The sequence below is a fragment of the Peromyscus californicus genome, unplaced genomic scaffold (assembly GCF_007827085.1).
Source record: "Peromyscus californicus insignis strain IS unplaced genomic scaffold, ASM782708v3 Scaffold_10__1_contigs__length_136768540, whole genome shotgun sequence".
In the NCBI taxonomy this organism is placed as follows: Eukaryota; Metazoa; Chordata; class Mammalia; order Rodentia; family Cricetidae; genus Peromyscus; species Peromyscus californicus.
In genome coordinates this window covers 74,831,588-74,850,465 of record NW_026294391.1, presented here as the reverse complement: position 1 = coordinate 74,850,465, position 18,878 = coordinate 74,831,588, and the positions used below count along the sequence as shown (strand labels likewise).

The window sequence follows — 18,878 nt, the reverse complement described above, 5'->3', positions numbered from 1 at the left end:
GTGATTATTTTATAAGCAGCTATGGGACCACAGGGCCGGGTGGGTCTGGAGAAACATGGAACTGCGGGGCTGGGTGAGACCAGAGAAACTTACAGCTACACTTTACCTGAAGACAAAGTTCCTTATATATTAATAATTTATGGTGTGTGTGTGTGTGTGTGTGTGTGTGTGTGTGTGTGTGCTTTTTAGTATATTTAAACATTTTGCAGGAATATTTAGAACTTTCACAATGTTTATGGCTCATTTAAATTGTGCTATTATGCAGGTGTCAATTAGTAATGCTATTTATTTAATCTACATCCACGGTTTTAAAAGTTAAAGATACAAATTCAAACTATGAAGTTTGAATAAAACATTTTCTTTTAACTGGTTATATTATTATTCAATGCCCCACTAAATGTTTTATTAGAATGATAATAATAAAGAATTACAGATATTTTCAACTTTAATAAGTGTACTGTCTCCAAAATGAACTTAGTTTTCTTCTCTAGTCTATTTTTGTATGATAAATAGTTTCAAATTGCTTCTATTTCCTTTTGTTATAAAAACCATTAAAAAGCAACACAATTTTATTAGGAGACACATTTTTTCTAGTTCTCAGTTAATAGATAATATAAAATGAATATGGCAGAATTATCTTGTCACATATTACCTGAGGAAAACTATACTAGATATTAAAATACCCAAATTTTAATGCTTTATAAGACTTAATTTCTTCTGCAAATATTTTCCTATGACATTTTATGTCTACTGTTAGTAACCAAAAACAAAGCTAACAAAACTTCAGTTGATTTGGTCTTGTGGTATGATAATATAGGGAGATTCTAAATTAGTTAGAAGAGATTAATTATATGGCCCAAATTATAAATTAGTAACTTAAAAATTATGCACACAAATTTGCATTAATGCCTGCCTATGAAAAAGTGATACTCTATGAAAGGACATGCCTACCCTTCATAGAGATGAATTACATTTTGTGTTTACACAGTCATAGCAATGAAGTATTTAGTAGGTGAGCCAGTTCAGGTGGCTGAGAGAAAATTAATTTCCTAGTCGCTCCTAAATTCAATTTATATTTTCCCCATATTCCTGTTGTTTAATAAGAATCATTGACTCAAATTTAGCATTTCACATGAGAAATAATTACAGATTAGTCTTGAATGATGTATAAGAGACACTTCAGCAATGACTGAGACCCAAAATATGTAGGTTATCTGCAGGAACAACACAAAAATGTACCAAAAACCATCTGAAGTAACTGAATCATTACTACAGACAGCAAAAAAAATGGCTACACTTAATCAAACCAGATGACATTCTATTACTTTACAAACAAGAATAAAAGATACTGTGGCTTTTGAACATGGTATGTAGTTAAAGTCCAACTATATAATGAACATACTAAATATATAGTATTTAATCAGACAATATTTGAAGAATTTATTTAGTTGCAGCTAATGCTCAATAGTGTACTGACAAAGTTTAAAAATTCTAAGTATTGGTATCGTCATATGCAGGAATGAAACTTTGAATTTTATGACTTTAAGTCCTACATTATTTAACTTTAGGTTGCTCGGTTTCTAGCTCATAAAAAATAAACACCTGAAAGTGTGGCAAGAATGGCAAATGCTTGCTGTACAATATACACAATTAATTACATACACAAATACTAAACAGTATCAAGTTTTATGTGTTTTAACTATATTATATTTCAGGGACATATGATTACTACAACCTTTAAAATGAAAAAAAAAGAATCTGGGGAATCAGTTCAGTTGCTTGAGTTCTTGTCTAAGTATACACAAAGCCCTGGTTTCAATCTTTAGCACTACATAAGTAAGGTGTTATAGTATATGCCTGAACTCTCAGCACCTTCAGAAGTTTGAGGTAATGCTCAGGTCTATATTGTGTTCAAGGCCAGCCTGGCCTAGAGGGAAAGAATGCAAGAGAGGAAAAGCAAAGGAGACAGAAGGGAAGGAAGGAAAAAAGCAAAGAAAGGAAATGGATAAACGTAGGTTTTCTAATGTTAAATGACTTTACTGAGTGTACTCACTTAGTCAGGCATAATACTATCACCAGAATCCATGTGGTCCTGACTTATATTCAAATTCTCATTCCACTATATCTCTGTGAAGAGTTTGTCAAGACACATTGCTGAGTAAAATAGGTCAGGCACAGAAAGACAATTATGACATATTTTCATAAGCAGAAAATAATACCTTATTGCAGAGAAAGAAATTGAGTACCAGAACAAGGATTCTGGACATGAGGTTGGTCATAAGACAAGTTTTTTTCTTTTGAGTTTTTCAAGATAGGGTTTCTGTTTGCTCAAAATATCAGTGCATTAATGATTTCAGTTTTAAAACTTTTAAAGCAAAATAAAATATAGGTTTTGGACCACAGGAAAACCATTTTCAAATATGAAATGAAAATGAGCATAAATATATGTGAGGCATTCAAATTATCCAATACCATTTTTAAATTTTATGAACAAAAAATTAAAATTATATACCTTTTAACTGGTTGCTTAAATTTCATGTTTAAAAATGTTGGTTGTTTCTTATCCTTATCTTAGTGGAGCTTTACAAATAATCTATACCATAAATATTGATAAAAGTATACCTTGCATACATTTACAAGAATGGAAAATTAGACTATTTTGTTAATCATGTGTACAGCATGAAAGAATTATAGGTCAATTTAGAAAAGAAATGCTGAACGATAAAATTCTATCTTTTGTATTCACTTAAATATTGAAAATATTCACCTGGTCAGAGGAAGAAATAAATAATAAAATTCATAGGTAATTTGAAAGCAACTATTGTAAGTCAAGTAAATGACTACATGACTACATTAATTTTGTTACATAAAAATTGACAAAATATTGGAAAAAATCATTAAAGTAGTCAACATAACAGACATAAGGAATATTCTTTTAGATATCAGTTCATTTTTAATATCTGAAGCAAGCAGTTAAAATTATAATGGTTTATGAGAAGTGAATAAAAAAGTTCTTAAAACAAACACAAACAATTCATTTTGAAATGAAACATGCATTTTAGTGAAGTTTTGTATTTGTCTCTACTGTACCTTTCTTTAGTCCAGGAATGAAAGCTAAAAAGAGATTTGTATAAAGTTAAACAATATATATTTTCTCTTCTCCCCAACATATTATATATTATAATATATAAATTATATTATATTACATTATATTCTCAACTTCATTCACAGAAAGTATGTTAATGTAAACAAGGTTTAAATCCATTAATTTTATCTTCTGTAGTTTGCATGACTGGGATTTGACTAAGCCTATTTGATATGTTGCACTTTCAGCAAACAATTATTGCTCTTTTAGCTAATGGCTATGTGCTTTTACCCAGTTTTTAAGAGCTCAATATTTTGCAAGAAATCAGTACATTTCTGACTTCATTGACTGTGAAAGGAAAATACAGTGCACCAATAAAATGTCATTTGCATTTATATACCCTCCTACTAGACACATAGTATGCAAAAAACAGTATGTTTTATCTACAGTACTCCATATCCAAATTCTGGTGATGAAAATAAAGATAAGTGCCAAAACTCAATAGACGCTAGCATGACAGTGGTTCAGTAGAATTGTTATTATTGTTTTAAAAAATTTCCTATAGATGTCTTTATAACTAAACATGCACTTTATTTCACAGAATTAGCAGTTAGCGATTCCAGTACATTATAATAATATTCTAGATTAACACAGTGATTAATTTTTAATTACTTTTCTTTAAAAGACACTAGGACATCATGATCAAGAACAAATAATCAAGTCTAAATTTAAGCTAAATAGTTTATACTAAAAAAATATTAGGTTTGTATCAATCTGTATGAATGACTATCCAATTTATTATTTGTAAAAATTTTAAATCTACAGTAAAACTTACTTATTTATCACTTCTGTGTTTTAATATATATTTTAAATTTTTCATGAATGGATAAAAGCTTAAAAGACAAGCAGATTGAAATTGCATAAAACCTATTTCAACTAATATTGAGGTAGTTTAAAATGAGACATGAAATTCTAAGAGAGTAATAGTAGGTCAAAAACAAACAAAAATGCACATGAAAGTATGAAAGCGATATTCTCATACAATCACATGAATTAATAAAAGAAGATTGTTGGCTATTTTTCAGTGTCAATTGGTACATCACAGCACATTTATTTTTCCTCATAAGATGTTTCATCAAGAAGTAATGTAATGTAATTGTAACACGCTGAAGAAGAAAAGAAAAAATAATGTTTCTCTTAAATGATACTTAGCATAAGATTAATATTTAGTCATACACATTTTTGAAAATCTTCCACATTGTTGTAGATTTCATATATATTTAGGTTTTACTAGACAGAGTTTTTCTGTGTAACAGCTCTGGCTATCCTGGAACTCACTTTGTAAACCGGGCTAGCCTCAAACTCACTGAGATCCATCTGCCTCTGCCTCCGGAGTGCTTGTTCTAGATTATTTAGCATAAAGATAAACATGATGCTTTTCCTCTGAGATGTTATAGTTTATGTGATTAATGTGTAAAACAATTTTTTCCTAATGAATGTAATTAAATGAAATATTTATCAGCAACTATGTATACAATATGATTTATCTATAATGTAAAATTTTAAATAATAGTGAAGCTGGATATATATTTTAATATAAATATGGTTTAAGAAATTATTTGAATGTAGCAGGTTGTGGTTTTCTTTCCTTTTTCCATTTTGTGGTGACTGTGCATGTGTGTTCCCCAGCACAAATGGGCTACAGCATGTGTGGAGGTTGGAGAACAACTTGCAGAAGTAGGGTCTCTCCTTCCACAAGGAGAGTGGGTTCTGGGAATGTAACTGAAGTTTGGTTCCAAACTTATTTTCCACACCAAATCCTCTGACTAACTTCCTTACATTGGTTTTAACAATAAGATTGCTTTCAAACTGTGAAGTGTTTTATAATTCTGGTATAATTTTTACTTATACAAATGTAACAATAATATAAAATTGTGGGATGATATACATGATTAGTTTGACTGCACTGAATATATATATTTTTCTTACTTGCAGTACTTGTGATGAGACTCATGGCCTTGTACATACTATGGAATCCCTGGACTACATACAACCATGTAGTTATTCTAATCCTTTATAATTGAAGTTTTTAAATTTATTTTTGAATGCATGCTCTAAATAAATACTTCCAAAATACAACAATTGAAATACCTAGACTTCTTGCAATTCAAAATTAAGGGAATACACATTTTAAGGTAGAAAATGGAACTCCTATATTATATAAATATTAATAGTTTATCATAAGAATAATACCACAATATGATATATTACACTATGTACATGTATTCTCATAATCCTAGTACAAATATCTAACATTTTCAATATGTGATAGAATAGACTGAAACAAAATGTAACTACTGCTATATATGGTGATATTTTATTTGTTTTTTTTTTGTTTTTGTTTTTGTTTTTTTTTTTTCAAGACAGAGTTTCTCTGTGTAGCTGTGTGCCTTTCCTCCTGGATTTCGCTCTGTAGAGTTCAAGGCCAGCCTGCCTCTGCCTCCCGAGTGCTGGGATTAAAGGCGTGTGCCACCACCGCCTGGTGGTGATTTTATTTGTATGTTAATAAATAAAATTGCCTGGGGGTCAGAGCTAATAGCAAGCCATAGCAGAAGCCAGGCGGTGGTGGCACATGCCTTTAATCTCAGCACTCAGGAGGCAAAGTCTATGTGTTCAAGGACAAAACCAGCATGGAGACACATGCCTTTAATCTCAATACCAACCATAGAAGACCTGGAGGTCTGTATAGACAGGCAGTGATGAGGAGGTCATGTGGTTGGGTTTACAATCAATGAGAATGCAGAACAGAAAGTCAATAAAAAGACAGACACACAGGAAGTAGGTCTTTTTCTGAGGGGAAGGATGGCAACAGCAGCGAGGATAAGAAGGCAGTTTTAGTCTCAGCTCTTAGCTACTGCTCTGACCTCTTGGGCTTTTAATTCTATACTTGGCTCTGTGTTTCTTATTTAATAAGACCATTACATCTATATCTATATCCTTCTAGATATGAGTCTTCTGTTGAGGAAGGTCATTTTCATCAATGTGTTCTAAAGTTTTAGGTTGTCTGTGGAGTGCTGAGGGAGGAAATAGATCTTGATCTAGTCAATGTGACCACACAAATCATTGTAAAGGTCCATTTAGTGACATATGGCACAACAAAATTGCTCCCATATGCTAGACATTGAAAGAAAACCTTAAACTGATTAACAGTGGTCACCATAGAATGGGCAAGATGTACACAAATACTTGTCAGTTTATCAATTTATAATTTCTGAATACTTCAATAAAATAATCACAGGTGGAGCTGTTCTGGAATGTAAAAGTTTTAGTACAGAAAAAGATAACTTTAAGGGAGGCAGTTTTAAAATAAATGCCATCAAATCTCTTTGGAAATAACTTAAAATTCAAAGAATTTTTTAATAAATAATTGGCCATGTTTGACAAAAGAGTCAATTGAAACATAATATTTAAACAAGTGTTTATTACCATTTATAGCAATATGTTATCCTTAAAACATTACATTAAAAAATTTAGAATAATTTCTCATATAGAGAAAAAGTAAATGAATTAGGATGCGTGCAAGGTTATACCTATGGCATATTCTCAATTTTTATGAGCTAACATTTGAAAACAAGTTGTTCATTTATTTTTCTTATGACAAGCCTCTCAGAGGTGAGTACTGAAGGTCACATATGTAGCATGAAAATTGCGAAAAAAAAGTTGTAGACTTGAAGACTTGAATGCTAAATTAATAAATTAATATCTAGTTTTCTTTGAAAATGCTAATTTTAAAAATGGTAAAAATTTCCCTAAAGATTTAATTCTTCTTGACATATAGTTCAAATCACTCCTGTATCTTTTCTATTGATTTCATGACTAACAAGTTGTATAGTTATTGTATTTTTCTAGAGTACAAGCACTTCAAACAAGAAGCAATGGGGCTCAAATCAGATTTTCTGTGCAATTGTGTGAAAGGTTAAGACTACAAACACAAATACTGGAAGAAGGTCATTTATATAATGAGCATCTAGCTTATAGTGAAAGAAATGTTGAAAATACATGTACTTCATCCCTTTATGAACTGTAAGTTTCTGTGTATTTATTTTGCCATAAATGTTAGGTGCATACTGCTTCAAAGAAGCACTCATTTCAAGACTGCAAACAGATAAATTCAGTGTGTTCCTTTAATTATGAAAATACCAAAAACTTTTAATTCACTTCATGAAATAACTAACCACCATTACCCACATTAACAAAATTTTGGTTGGCCATACCTACGCTATAGCATACTATCAAATGTCCCTCTTCATATGTAGATCAAATCTATATACAGCAATTCCTAAGATTAACTCATGTTCTCATTTCTCACATTTTGCTTCTCTCCCAGATATCTTCTCCACTTTCTGCTCTTTTATTGAAAACTCTTTCAACAGCTGTGGCAGAAGGACTTTAAAAGAACTTGTTATGTAGAGAATGTTTACACACTTTAGAAAACTAAAAGATAAATCTTAATATATATTTAGAGTAAAAATGAATGTATAGCTCAAAGATCAGTGTCCATAGAAATTTCTAAGTTTATCATGTGAACAATACAAATGCATGTTATGTTATACTAAACAAATATTACTATTTATATATTCAATATTTATTAGAAATATCTGACATAATATGAAAGAGAACTAGGAATAGATTACTGCTTAAGATTGTATCATGGGAATGTATTACCCTGCCTAGCATCCTTAGGACATATAAAGAAATAAGTTTAGAACAAATGAATTAACTTTTCCAAAACTCAAACAACAATATAGAGTAGAATTAGAATTTGAATGCATGTTCTTGGTGTCAAAGAAACCATTTGCTCTGGAAAGCTATCTTACACTGGTCATGTTCTATAACCAGGCATGTCTTTCAGCAGTGAGCCTGGGACACCATCCCAGACACCAAACCTTCAATTTATAATCTGTTCTGCCTCCAAGGTATGCTTGGGTAATAGCGGTGCATAATTTTTGGAATGGCCAACCAATGACAGCTCTAACTTGCGACCCATGCCATGAGAGAGTGAGCCCAAGCCTGAGACAGCTTTGATGGCCAGGAGCTAAAGGCTGGACAGCACAGAGACCCAGAAGCAAATAGGACTGGTGTGGTAGTTTGGATGTTATTAAACTCATAAGCTCACAGGGAATCACACTATTGAGAGGTGTGGCTTTGTTGAAGTAGGTATGGCCTGGTTGGAGGAAGTGTGTCACTGTGGAGGTAGGCTTTGAGGTCTCATATATGCCCATTGTACCTATGCAGTGTCTCTATCCCCTTCCTGTTGCCTCTTAATCAAGCTCTACTCTCAGCTCCTCCATTACTGTCTGCCTGCATGCCACCATGTTGCAGTATGATGTTAATGGACTAAACCTCTGAAAATGTAAGCCACCCCAATTAAATGATTTTTCATCATAAGACTTGGTGTGGTCATGCTTTCTCTTCACAGCAACAGAAACTCTAAGACAGAAGTTGGTACCAGAGACTGGGATATTTCTGTGATGGGCCTGATCACATTTTTGTTTGGAGGAATTTGGTACTTTGGGTTAGGAAAGCAGTAGAATGGTTTAAGGACTGCTTAATGAGAAATACTAGTAGGAAAATGAAAGAAAATGGTGCTGGAAATGTTATGAACTGTGTGGAGCTGGCTCAAAGAGAAGAATTTTAGTATGTTTCCTGGAGATCATTCCTGTAATATTTTTGTATAGAAAGTGGCTGCTTTTTACCCTTGTCTGAAAAGTTTGCCCGAGGCTAAAGTGAAGAGTTCTGGAATAATTCCTTTGACAGAGGAAATCTCAAAAAAGCTTAGTACAGACTGTTATGTGGTTATTAGTGGTAACTCTAATGAAGATTTGCAACAGAAATGAGCAAGCTGAGAAGGGTAAATTACAAAATATAAAATTTGAGGAGAAAACGAGCACCAGAAAGTGGAATGCAGCTAAGTCCTGGGTTCAAGGAGATAAACAAATTGAGAAATGGGATAAATGGAGTGGTAACCTGCTGTGGGATGGTCTGTATGTCAAATGTGTTGCTGATTGGTCAATGAATAAATCACTGATTGGTCAGTGGCCAGGCAGGAAGTAAGGCGGGACTAACAGAGAGGAGAATTGAGAGAAGAGGAAGCTGGGTGAGGAGACACTGCCAGCCGCCATCAGGACAAGGAAGATGTAAAGTACCGGTAAGCCACAAGCCACGGGGCAAGGTATAGATTAATAGAAATGGATTAATTTAAGCTGTAAGAACAATTAGCAAGAAGCCTGCCACGGCCATACAGTTTGTAACCAATATAAGTCTCTGTGTTTACTTGGTCGGGTCTGAGTAGCTGTGGGACTGGCGGGTGTCAGAGATTTGTCCTGACTGTGGGCCAGGCAGGAAAACTCTAGCTACAGTAACCTCAGGGCAAGATGCCACCTAGCTAAGTTTTCAAACTGTCAAAAGAGATTAAAGAAAAGCTTAGAGCCAGGTGTGGTGGTAATGTCCTTAATCCCAGTACTCAGAAGGCAGAGGCAGGTGAACCTCTGAGTTTCAGGTCAGCCTGATCTACAGAGCAAGTTCAAGGACAGCCAAGCTTAGGTAGTGAAGGAAACTATGGGAAGCAGAAAGCTGCTGAAGCCATAAACTGACACCACCCAAGAATCCTCCCAGGGATGGGCCAGGGATGGGGAAGTACCTGACATCCCAAACATTTCAACCATTAGATAAGGTTAGATAAGGTGGCCAGATATCCCTGAGCCTAGCACACACCTATTTCTCCCTTTTTTCTGAGATACACTTAGACAAATGTCAGCCAATCAGGGTCTTGAACCCTGGAAATCTCCTCATCCTAACCTCTACTATGATAAAAACCCTACCCTTCCTGGATTCAGGTCTCTCTGTTCTCACCACTCTGTAGGACAAAGAGACCAAGCTTGAGCTTGAAAAAAGAATAAAGACTCTTTGCTTTTACATATGTGATCCAGTTTCTGTAGTAGTTTTTTAGGGGTCCCTGCAATCTGGGCATAACATTGGCCATGGTGTGTCTTTACAGCAACAGAAACCCTAAGACAACTGGGGGAAAATTCAATGAAATGATTACTAATGATATTCTGCTCTACTCAGATCAGTTCAGTGCCTAGATCAACTGTCATCAGAGAGGCAGCATCCAGCAACTGATGGAAACAGATGCAGAAATCCACAGCCAAACACTAGGCAGAGCCAAGGGAACCCAGCAAGTTAAGGGAGGATTACAAGAGTCAGAGGGGTCTAGAACACCTGGAGAATATGACCGACAGAATCAACTGAGCAGGGCTCCTAGTGGTGCATAGAGACTGAAGCAGCAATCACAAAGCATGCATGGATCTGTGGAGATATATATATATATATATATATATATATATATATATATATATATATATATATATATATATATATATGTTATTTAGCTTGGGGTTTTTTTTTTTTTTTTTTTTCTTCTTTTTTCAGGGGAGAGCGCGAACGCAGTCCCCCACTACCACAAATTATGCAGTCGAGTTTCCCGCATTTGGGGAAATCGCAGAGGTCAGCACATCCGGAGTGCAATGGATAAGCCTCGCCCTGGGAAAACCACCTTCGTGATCATGGTATCTCCCCTGCCAGGTAAGTATTAGCTTGGGGTTTTTATGGGACTCTTAACAGTGGAAGTAGGTATGTCTGTGAAAAGGTTGGAACCCTCTTCCTTTTACTGGGTTACCTTATCCAGTCCTATTATGTGGACTTGTGCCTAGTCTCCCAGAACTTTACTCTGTAGACCAGGTCAGCCTCAAACTCAGAGATTTGCCTGCCTCTGCTTTCTGAGTGCTAGGATGAAAGGAATGTGCCATCACTGCCCAGATTTTGTGCCTAGTCTTGTTGTAACTTGTTATGCCATGTTACATTGATATCCCCAGGCCTGCTTTTTTTTTTAAGGGAAACTGAGGAGGAATAGATCTGGGAGAGAAGAGAAGTAGGAGAGAGGAGAAGTAGGGGTCAGAGAACTGGAAAGAGTGGAGCTAGGAAAAACTGTGGTCAGGATATAATGTATGAGAGAAGAATAACAGAAAAAAAAATCCTAGAGATGAGAACATGCATTTCCAAACATCTTTGCTAGAGGCAGCCTTTTATAGCAAGTAGTATCAAGACATAAGTGTTTTTATTAGTATTTTAGGAAACATCAACATCTACAAATACAAATATAATTTACCATTTCATATAACAACTGAAAGGAAATGAAGAAAATAACATAGCTTGTGAATTAAAATACTGTTTATGGAAAAAAATGATAACATCTACTGAAAACAGTAATCAGCAATTAGTTATATTTTGAAAGAAAACAGAATATTCTTCTCTTGGAACCTAAAAAAAATGGTAAGACAAAAATAATCAGCTTCAAAAGTTTAGCCTTAATATTTTAAATAATTCAAAGCCATATGGAGGAAATCTAGAAAATCTGATTTCCTTTTGAAATTTTTAACTAAAAGAATAATTCTGGGATGCACAGAACTGAATTCATTGTAGAAAAGATAATGTGACTGTATTATTTAACTACTATTTTTCTTCAAATAATATGACTTCATTAATCAATTTGGTGAAATCTTTAATTTTTCTTGGTTAACATAGAAACTTAATAGATAATTTTCTCTCTTTTGTAAATATTGTCCTTATTCCCAAAGAGAATCTAAATTTATAGTAAATCTGAAAAACTGAACTTTTCAAACCAAATAATGTGAGAACATAAATTATTTTATATTCTACTAAAATACAATTGAGGCCATGATTGTGCTGTTTGGAAAAGCACATGAAACAGCTTTGATAATATGCAAATGTTAACAACCCTGAGAAATTTCAAAAGCAAATGTTAAAGAGCTAGATTCATTTTTTTTTAATTTGGAGAAAATTTATTATTAAATCAATATTTTTGAAACCTGCCTCTAAGCTAATCCAAATGCTTTAAACAATTAGAGATTGCAAACATTTCACAGCTTTTAATATTCAATCTGTTCCTCAGTGGATGAATTCTAAATTAAGATGTTGTTAAAATAGGACTTAGTTTCTGTATCTGATCTTTAAGTCCATAGAGAGATTGTTTTTTAAGCACATTCTTTGTTATAGTTGAATGCAGACAAAATATATACAATCAAACCTAAAAATGTAAAATCTGTATATGACTAAACAATTTATTATTTTCCTTTAATAATTTTCTCCAATATTAGGAACTTTGAATGCATTGTTAGTAGATCTTTTCGGGTTGTGCACATTGAAAAGTATCAGGACAAATCTTAAATATGTTTAGAGGCACAAGCTATAATAAATCTTTCAAAACTAACTTTATATTTAGAATTGAAATAATTGAACATTTACATCGCATTTTCACCAACCTCTTTATTCTATCATATGCTGCCTTTAAAATGTTTTTTGATATAAAGAAAACAGTAGGCAATTAAACATTTTGGTAACATAAGTGGACACAGTATTAGAGACAGAGAATGTGTCACATAATTTGAAGTTGAAAATTACTGGTGGGAGTACATATGATATTCTATGTGTGTTAGGTGATACGACAATACAACTTGCTAAAACATTAGAATCTGCACACAGTTTAGAGTGTAGTTTGAGGATAAAGAGATTTCATTTTAGAAAGATTTATTTCTAATGTATTTATAAAACTACATTTATATTACAGCATAATTATGTTTATTGCATTATTTGTAGCATATAATACAGCAAAACAACAAAATAAATGCATATTATAATTACTATTTCCCAAATAACCTATTTCAAGTCTACTATTTCACAGGATATACGTTTACATACGAATGCATACTTAGAAATACTCTGTAAAAATTTTGAGAACTTTCAACAACTTTCACTATTACAAATGGGACATAGTTTCTTAAAAGCAATGTTCTTTTAATTTAATGTTAAAATCTATATAAAATGAAAAATACATTAAGGTAGATTTATTGAAAGCTTTTTGTTTTCTTAATTATCAATTTAAATAAATGCATATGAGTAACAGCAAAATGATAGAATAAATCTCAAATATAGTTTGTCTCATGAATTTGTTTAAGCAATTTAAGATATTATAGTTTTTTCTCCAAAAACCAGTGTAAAACCATTTATTTTTCCATTACTAATATAATGAGACTGAAACATGTTCAAATCTGTTTGCTTGATATACAAACAGTTGTACCTGTAATTTTAATTAGACATATATTAATTTAAAATTTATTGTTAATGAAAGTGTCTTTGCACAATTGCTATCCAAAGAATTATTTAACTTTACATTTTAAATATCAGTGGCCAAAACCAACATATGGGAAACTGGCTATAGATTTTAGAAATAAACAAGGAGAGACATTTTCCGTGTGGTGAGACATATTTGGTATGTACTGCAGGGAACTGATCTTCTTAGATGATATGTTGATAAATATTTTATGTCAGCAAAGAACAAAGCATAAAAGACAATGCCACAAATATGAAGAGGAAATGAAAAGTAGAAGCAAGCTATTGCAAACTAAATTAAATAAAAGCTTATATGCACAGGAAGAAGAGGGTCTACGAAGGACTTATTTTATCAGCCTGACAGATTAACTGAGTGCACAAGACATGTTAAAAGGTTTCTTGAATAAACCAAATGCTTTCTGCCTTAGAAATCATCTACACTTCATGATTAAAAGACAGAGATTCAAGGTAATGGCTCTTGGATGCTCAAAATATAAATATTATATTTTTCATACTTATAAAAGGAAAGCATGTCACTAAGAGATAAAATATTGCCTAAGATCTACTTTTTATATAACAAGGAGGAAGATATAAATCTTTCATACACTGTAAATTTGTGTCTGCATTTGCTTGAATTCCTAAGTATTAATCTCTAACTTTCTTAGCTTCTTCAGACATAAAATGTTAGCATTTCTTCTAGTCAAAATGAGATATCTATGTAGAAGTGAGCTTACATCTGCAGATTAATAATGCTAAGAACTTGACTAGAATTTATGCTAGACATATAATCATAAACAACTCATACATTTATTTAGAACGTATGCCAGTTCTATCTAGTTCTCTACGGCCCTTTGCTCTCAGACAAAACATTGTAACACCATGATTTTTCTATCCCTTAGCAATAACCCTGTCATACTTTGTTAAAGTTCCTCTTCTGCATTATCAGAGATTATACTATTGTTCCTTTATCTTGTATGATTATATCTTACTGGAAAAAAAATGTGCCCCAAACAAATGTACTTTAGTTTTAGCTGAATTAAATTGAAGTTCTACATGCACTCCTTTCTCAAAAAATTAAAACAAAATTATATAACTAAATGAAATACTAAAAAAAAAAAACTTTATGGGAGTTTGTTAAGACATAACAAATTATTCTAATTTTCAGCCTATAGTTTCAATTTTAACTAGGATTTTCAAACATTAAGAGAGATGAAAACAAACTAAAATTCTATATAATATAATATATTCTAATTGGTTTTAATAAAGTCTAAAAAAACTTTTTCCCGATAGAACTGCATCTTTTCCACTAGATTATATATTATCTCCGTATATGAACTTAGTAGTTTGCCATGCAAATTTTAAATAAATATACATTTTATATGTGGTGGTATTGTGTTCCCCAAAATATTGTGCACCCTAATAAACTTATCTGAGGTCAGAGACAGAACAGCCACTAGATATAAAGGCTAGAAAATGGTGGCACTCACACCTTTAATCCTAGCACTCCAGAGGTAGAAATCCCTCTGGATCTCTGTGAGTTCAAGGCCACATTGGAAATGGCCAGGCACGGTGACACACTCCTTTAAATCGCAGAAAGCGAGCCTTTAATCTCAGGGAGTGGTGGTAGAAAGCAGAAAGGTATATAAGACCTGAGGACCAGAAACTAGAAGCATTTGGCTGGTTAAGCTTCAGACTTCTAGCAGCACAGTTCAGCTGAGAGCCATTCGGATATGAGGACACAGAGGCTTCCGGTTTGAGGGAACAAGATCAGCTGAGAAGTTGGCCAGGTGAGGTTAGCTGTGACTTGTTCTGTCTCTCTGACCATCCAGCATTTCACCCTAATAACTGGCCACGGGTTTGATTTTATTAATAAGACTCTCTAAGATTCATGCTACAATTTTCTAATTGTTTTCCATCAAATATTTGCTACTTATTACAAATACTCAATTGAGTACCATTTAAAACACACAAAGCAAGTGCATCATTTTACTGAATATAATATTCATGGAAACAATAATGAAATCCAAGCATTTGCAGAAAACCCATTCATTTGTAAAAATGAGACCCTTCAGTCATGGATATATAGCATTACCAGACCCTATTTTGCCCAGAAAATACAAGTAATTTGTATGAATTTTATATCAGGGAAAATATAATTAATAATTATTCATATAATCTAAATGAAGAATTTAGTTACTATAAAGATATACAGAAACACAGAAATGATTTTTAAAATTGGGCATCCAGAGATGGCTCAGTGGTTAAGAACACTTGTTGCTCTTTCACAGAACCTGGATCTCATTCCCAGAACACACACGTTGGCTCACAATTGTTCTTAACTCCAGTTTCAGGAGGTCCAGCACACTCTTCTGGCTTCTGCAGACACTAGAAATGTGCTCAGTGTACTTAAGCACGTACAGGAAAAACATTCATGCACATAAAATAAAAAATAAATAAATCTTAAAAATATTAACTTGATGTTCTTAATTCTAAAAACTCTAAGTTTTTGAGACTTTCTAATAACAAATGTCCTTAAGAAGAAACATTTATCCAGGGAAAATGATATTCAAATCATGTATTAGAATGCAATAGGTCTATAGACAGTTTCAAATGACAAAATACATTTTTATGGTTTGCAAATGGCATGGAAAATAAATTATCTCAGTAGAAGCAATTATCCAAAAATAATTAATTGCATAATTAAGATGAATTAACAATCGTGCTATAAGTAGTACTATAAAAAGAAAAAAAATAATAACTCTGTTGACTATTGTGTAACGATTTTCTCCAAGATAAAACTCAACCTTGAAGGGAAGCTAAGTAAAACACAGGATATTCAAAAGAAGGTGAAATATTTGATCCTTCAAAGGAACTCATTAACACACAGGGTATTTAAAGGAGAGGTGAAACGGTCTATCTTGAAAAGCTCTTTAAGCTCTAGAAGTAAACACAGGATTCAGGAAGTCCAGATTCATTAGGTCACTCCCTTCCCAAGTAGAATCCTTAAGAAATGATCAGATAAGCCTAACTGCCTAAAAGAGACAAAGACCAGCTGAACAGACTGAAAAAAAAAGGTAAGTGGAGACCAGCTGAGAGGCCAGGAGGAGGCAGAGACCAAGAGATACACATAGAAAGAAATTCTCTAACCTCTAGATTTTAGTGATTTCATTGCTAGTCCTATAAGTAACCCTTCAATCACACTCTTATAAGTAATCTCAATAAAGCCCATTGATTCAAGTTGGAATTTGGTGATATCCGTACTTTGGACTGTTGTTTGTGTCCTATCTGAGATGAGTGAATGTTTGTTCACATCTCCCCTAGAACTGGAGTACATTCAACTTAATTGAATTTTAAGTATGACTAGAAATTATAGAAGATAGGTTTTTCAAAATCAGTCATTATAGAGTTGACCAAGCATATGTCTTCCCCTGACCTCATTTATTTTGTGGGGTCTAGAAACCCTATACTTCAGACATTTAACAAGAAAAATATTCTTGTTATATTTTCACAAGAGAATATTAATTAGTATCAAATTCAAGATAGATACTCATGGTCATTATATTCACTATATTTTTTTTCTATAATTCAAGGCCTAAATGAAGCCTTTGCCAGTTTATAAACAAAATAAGCTACTTTCATAGTCCACATTGGGCTGCCTTTCAAGAAGTCAATTGGCTTACATTATTAATATATAATTCTAAATTAATATTTAATACTGAAAAGTTGGAACATTACCGGTCACATTATAAGTTAGATTTATGAAAGGAAACTTGTGTACCACAAACACTGTTTTAAATATTGACATATCCATAAAATGACAACTTAATTATGATTCCATATAGACTAGTTACTAAGCATGTCAGTGAGCTTGTAAGAGACAAATATAGAGAATTAAAAGAAAAATACATAGATAACCCAAATGTTGTGTTTTATATCTTGTTATATAATAGTACAAATATAAATAAATAACGTTTGATTTGTTTTTTGATAAATCCAACTTCACATTACATTGCTAGATGATATTTCTGTGCTCATGACATCAGATATACATCTATTATTTCACAGAAAGTTCTAAATGTTTTTCATTCTTTCAGTAAGTATTCACTGTAGATGACAGAAAACTCAGGACATGAGTGATTTTTCATGCTTGTATTTACAAATATGTTAGTACCTGGGTCCAAATGATTTGTATCTATCTCTATCTATCTCTATCATCTATATCTCCATTTATCAATATCATCTGTCTATCTGTATCTACTATCCTTATGGTCTATATAGTATTAATATGAAAACTCCAATCATAAGCACAATTATTCTATATTTTTCATATTAAATTTATCAATTACATCAGATTAAAATATTACATTAATAAATTTTATTAGTTCCTTGAATAATTATTAATAGCTTTCCACTTTTCTATATTTTGAGCATTTAAAAGTTAATGCATTTGACATCAAAAGAATTTGATATGTCATTATCTTTTTTTATCTTAGTCTTTTTTTACGGGAGTAAGAATTCTCAAAATAGTTTTATTTTACATTTTTCTTAAGGTAAAGGATATTGAATATTTAAAAAATGTTTCTCATCCATTTATATTTCATCTTTTGAGAGTTCTATGCTCAATAACATCTCACATTTGTTAAATTAGGGTATTTTCTTGATGTTTAATTTTTTGAGTTCTTTGTATATTTTAGATACTACCCCTCTGGTGTTAGTTGATAATTATTTTTCTCATTCTGTAGGCTGTTTGTTTAAATATTGGTGTATTTTTCTGTACAAAGTTTTTTAGGTTCATGAGGCCTCGTTGGAGTCCAGATGACCTGCAGTTCCTTGCTTGGGCACAAACTCAGACTCAGATGTAGCCATAATAGAAAGCTACAGACACTGTGGAAAACTGAAGCCATGAGATAAGGCCTAGGAGGAATGTCCTCAGGCAACAAGACCACAAGGTTGGGGGAAGTGCAGAAGGAAGATCTCAGATAAGGGAGTGCAGAGATTGTTCACTCAAGCTCGGCTTGTAACCCTATCTTTAGTAACTAGCTGCTATGCAAGCAGTTGTGGAGAAAGGAAAATGGTCCATTCCTGAAGTAAACAGAGTCTTTCTTTTTTTTTAAGATTTTTTTTTAAAGATTTATTTATTTATTATGTATACAGTATTCTGCCTACATGTGTCCTTGCAGGCCAGAAGAGGGCACCAGATCTCATTATAGGTGGTTGTGAGCCACCATGTGGTTGCTGGGAATTGAACTCAGGACCTTTGGAAGAGCAGTCAGTGCTCTTAACCTCTGAGTCATCTCTCCAGAAAGCGCTCGCCTTATATTTAAGGCAACTTTTATAGCGCGGTTCGCCCATCGGTTTGTGTTGAGTAAACAGAGTCTTGTATCTCTGTCCACCATTATGCTCCTTTCCAGGTCCATGTGTTACTCACAGCTGTTCTGGCCACAGCAAGGAACCATTTATTAATTGTTGATCTTAATGTCTGCACTGTCAGGATCCTTTTTAGGAAGTCTTTTACGTATCCATGGGTTCAAATATATCCTATATT

General features: G+C 32.9%; 1 protein-coding gene and 1 non-coding gene across 3 annotated transcripts in view; both read right to left on the bottom strand.

Annotated features, from left to right (window-relative positions):
* The window catches only part of Pcdh11x (protocadherin 11 X-linked), a 609,896-nt gene that overhangs the window by 94,399 nt on the left and 496,619 nt on the right, over positions 1–18,878 (bottom strand). The window contains exon 7 of one of the 2 annotated variants that reach the window (XM_052735067.1): positions 3,091–3,114. The exons of the other annotated variant lie outside the window; for it this stretch is intronic. Within the exon in view, the coding sequence (XP_052591027.1) occupies positions 3,091–3,114 (24 nt within the window). The remainder of the gene's footprint in view (positions 1–3,090; positions 3,115–18,878) is intronic. 2 annotated transcript variants of the gene reach the window in all.
* On the bottom strand, positions 10,574–10,737 carry LOC128118291 (U1 spliceosomal RNA). Its single transcript, XR_008221124.1, has one exon. It is a non-coding gene; the product is annotated as a U1 spliceosomal RNA (small nuclear RNA).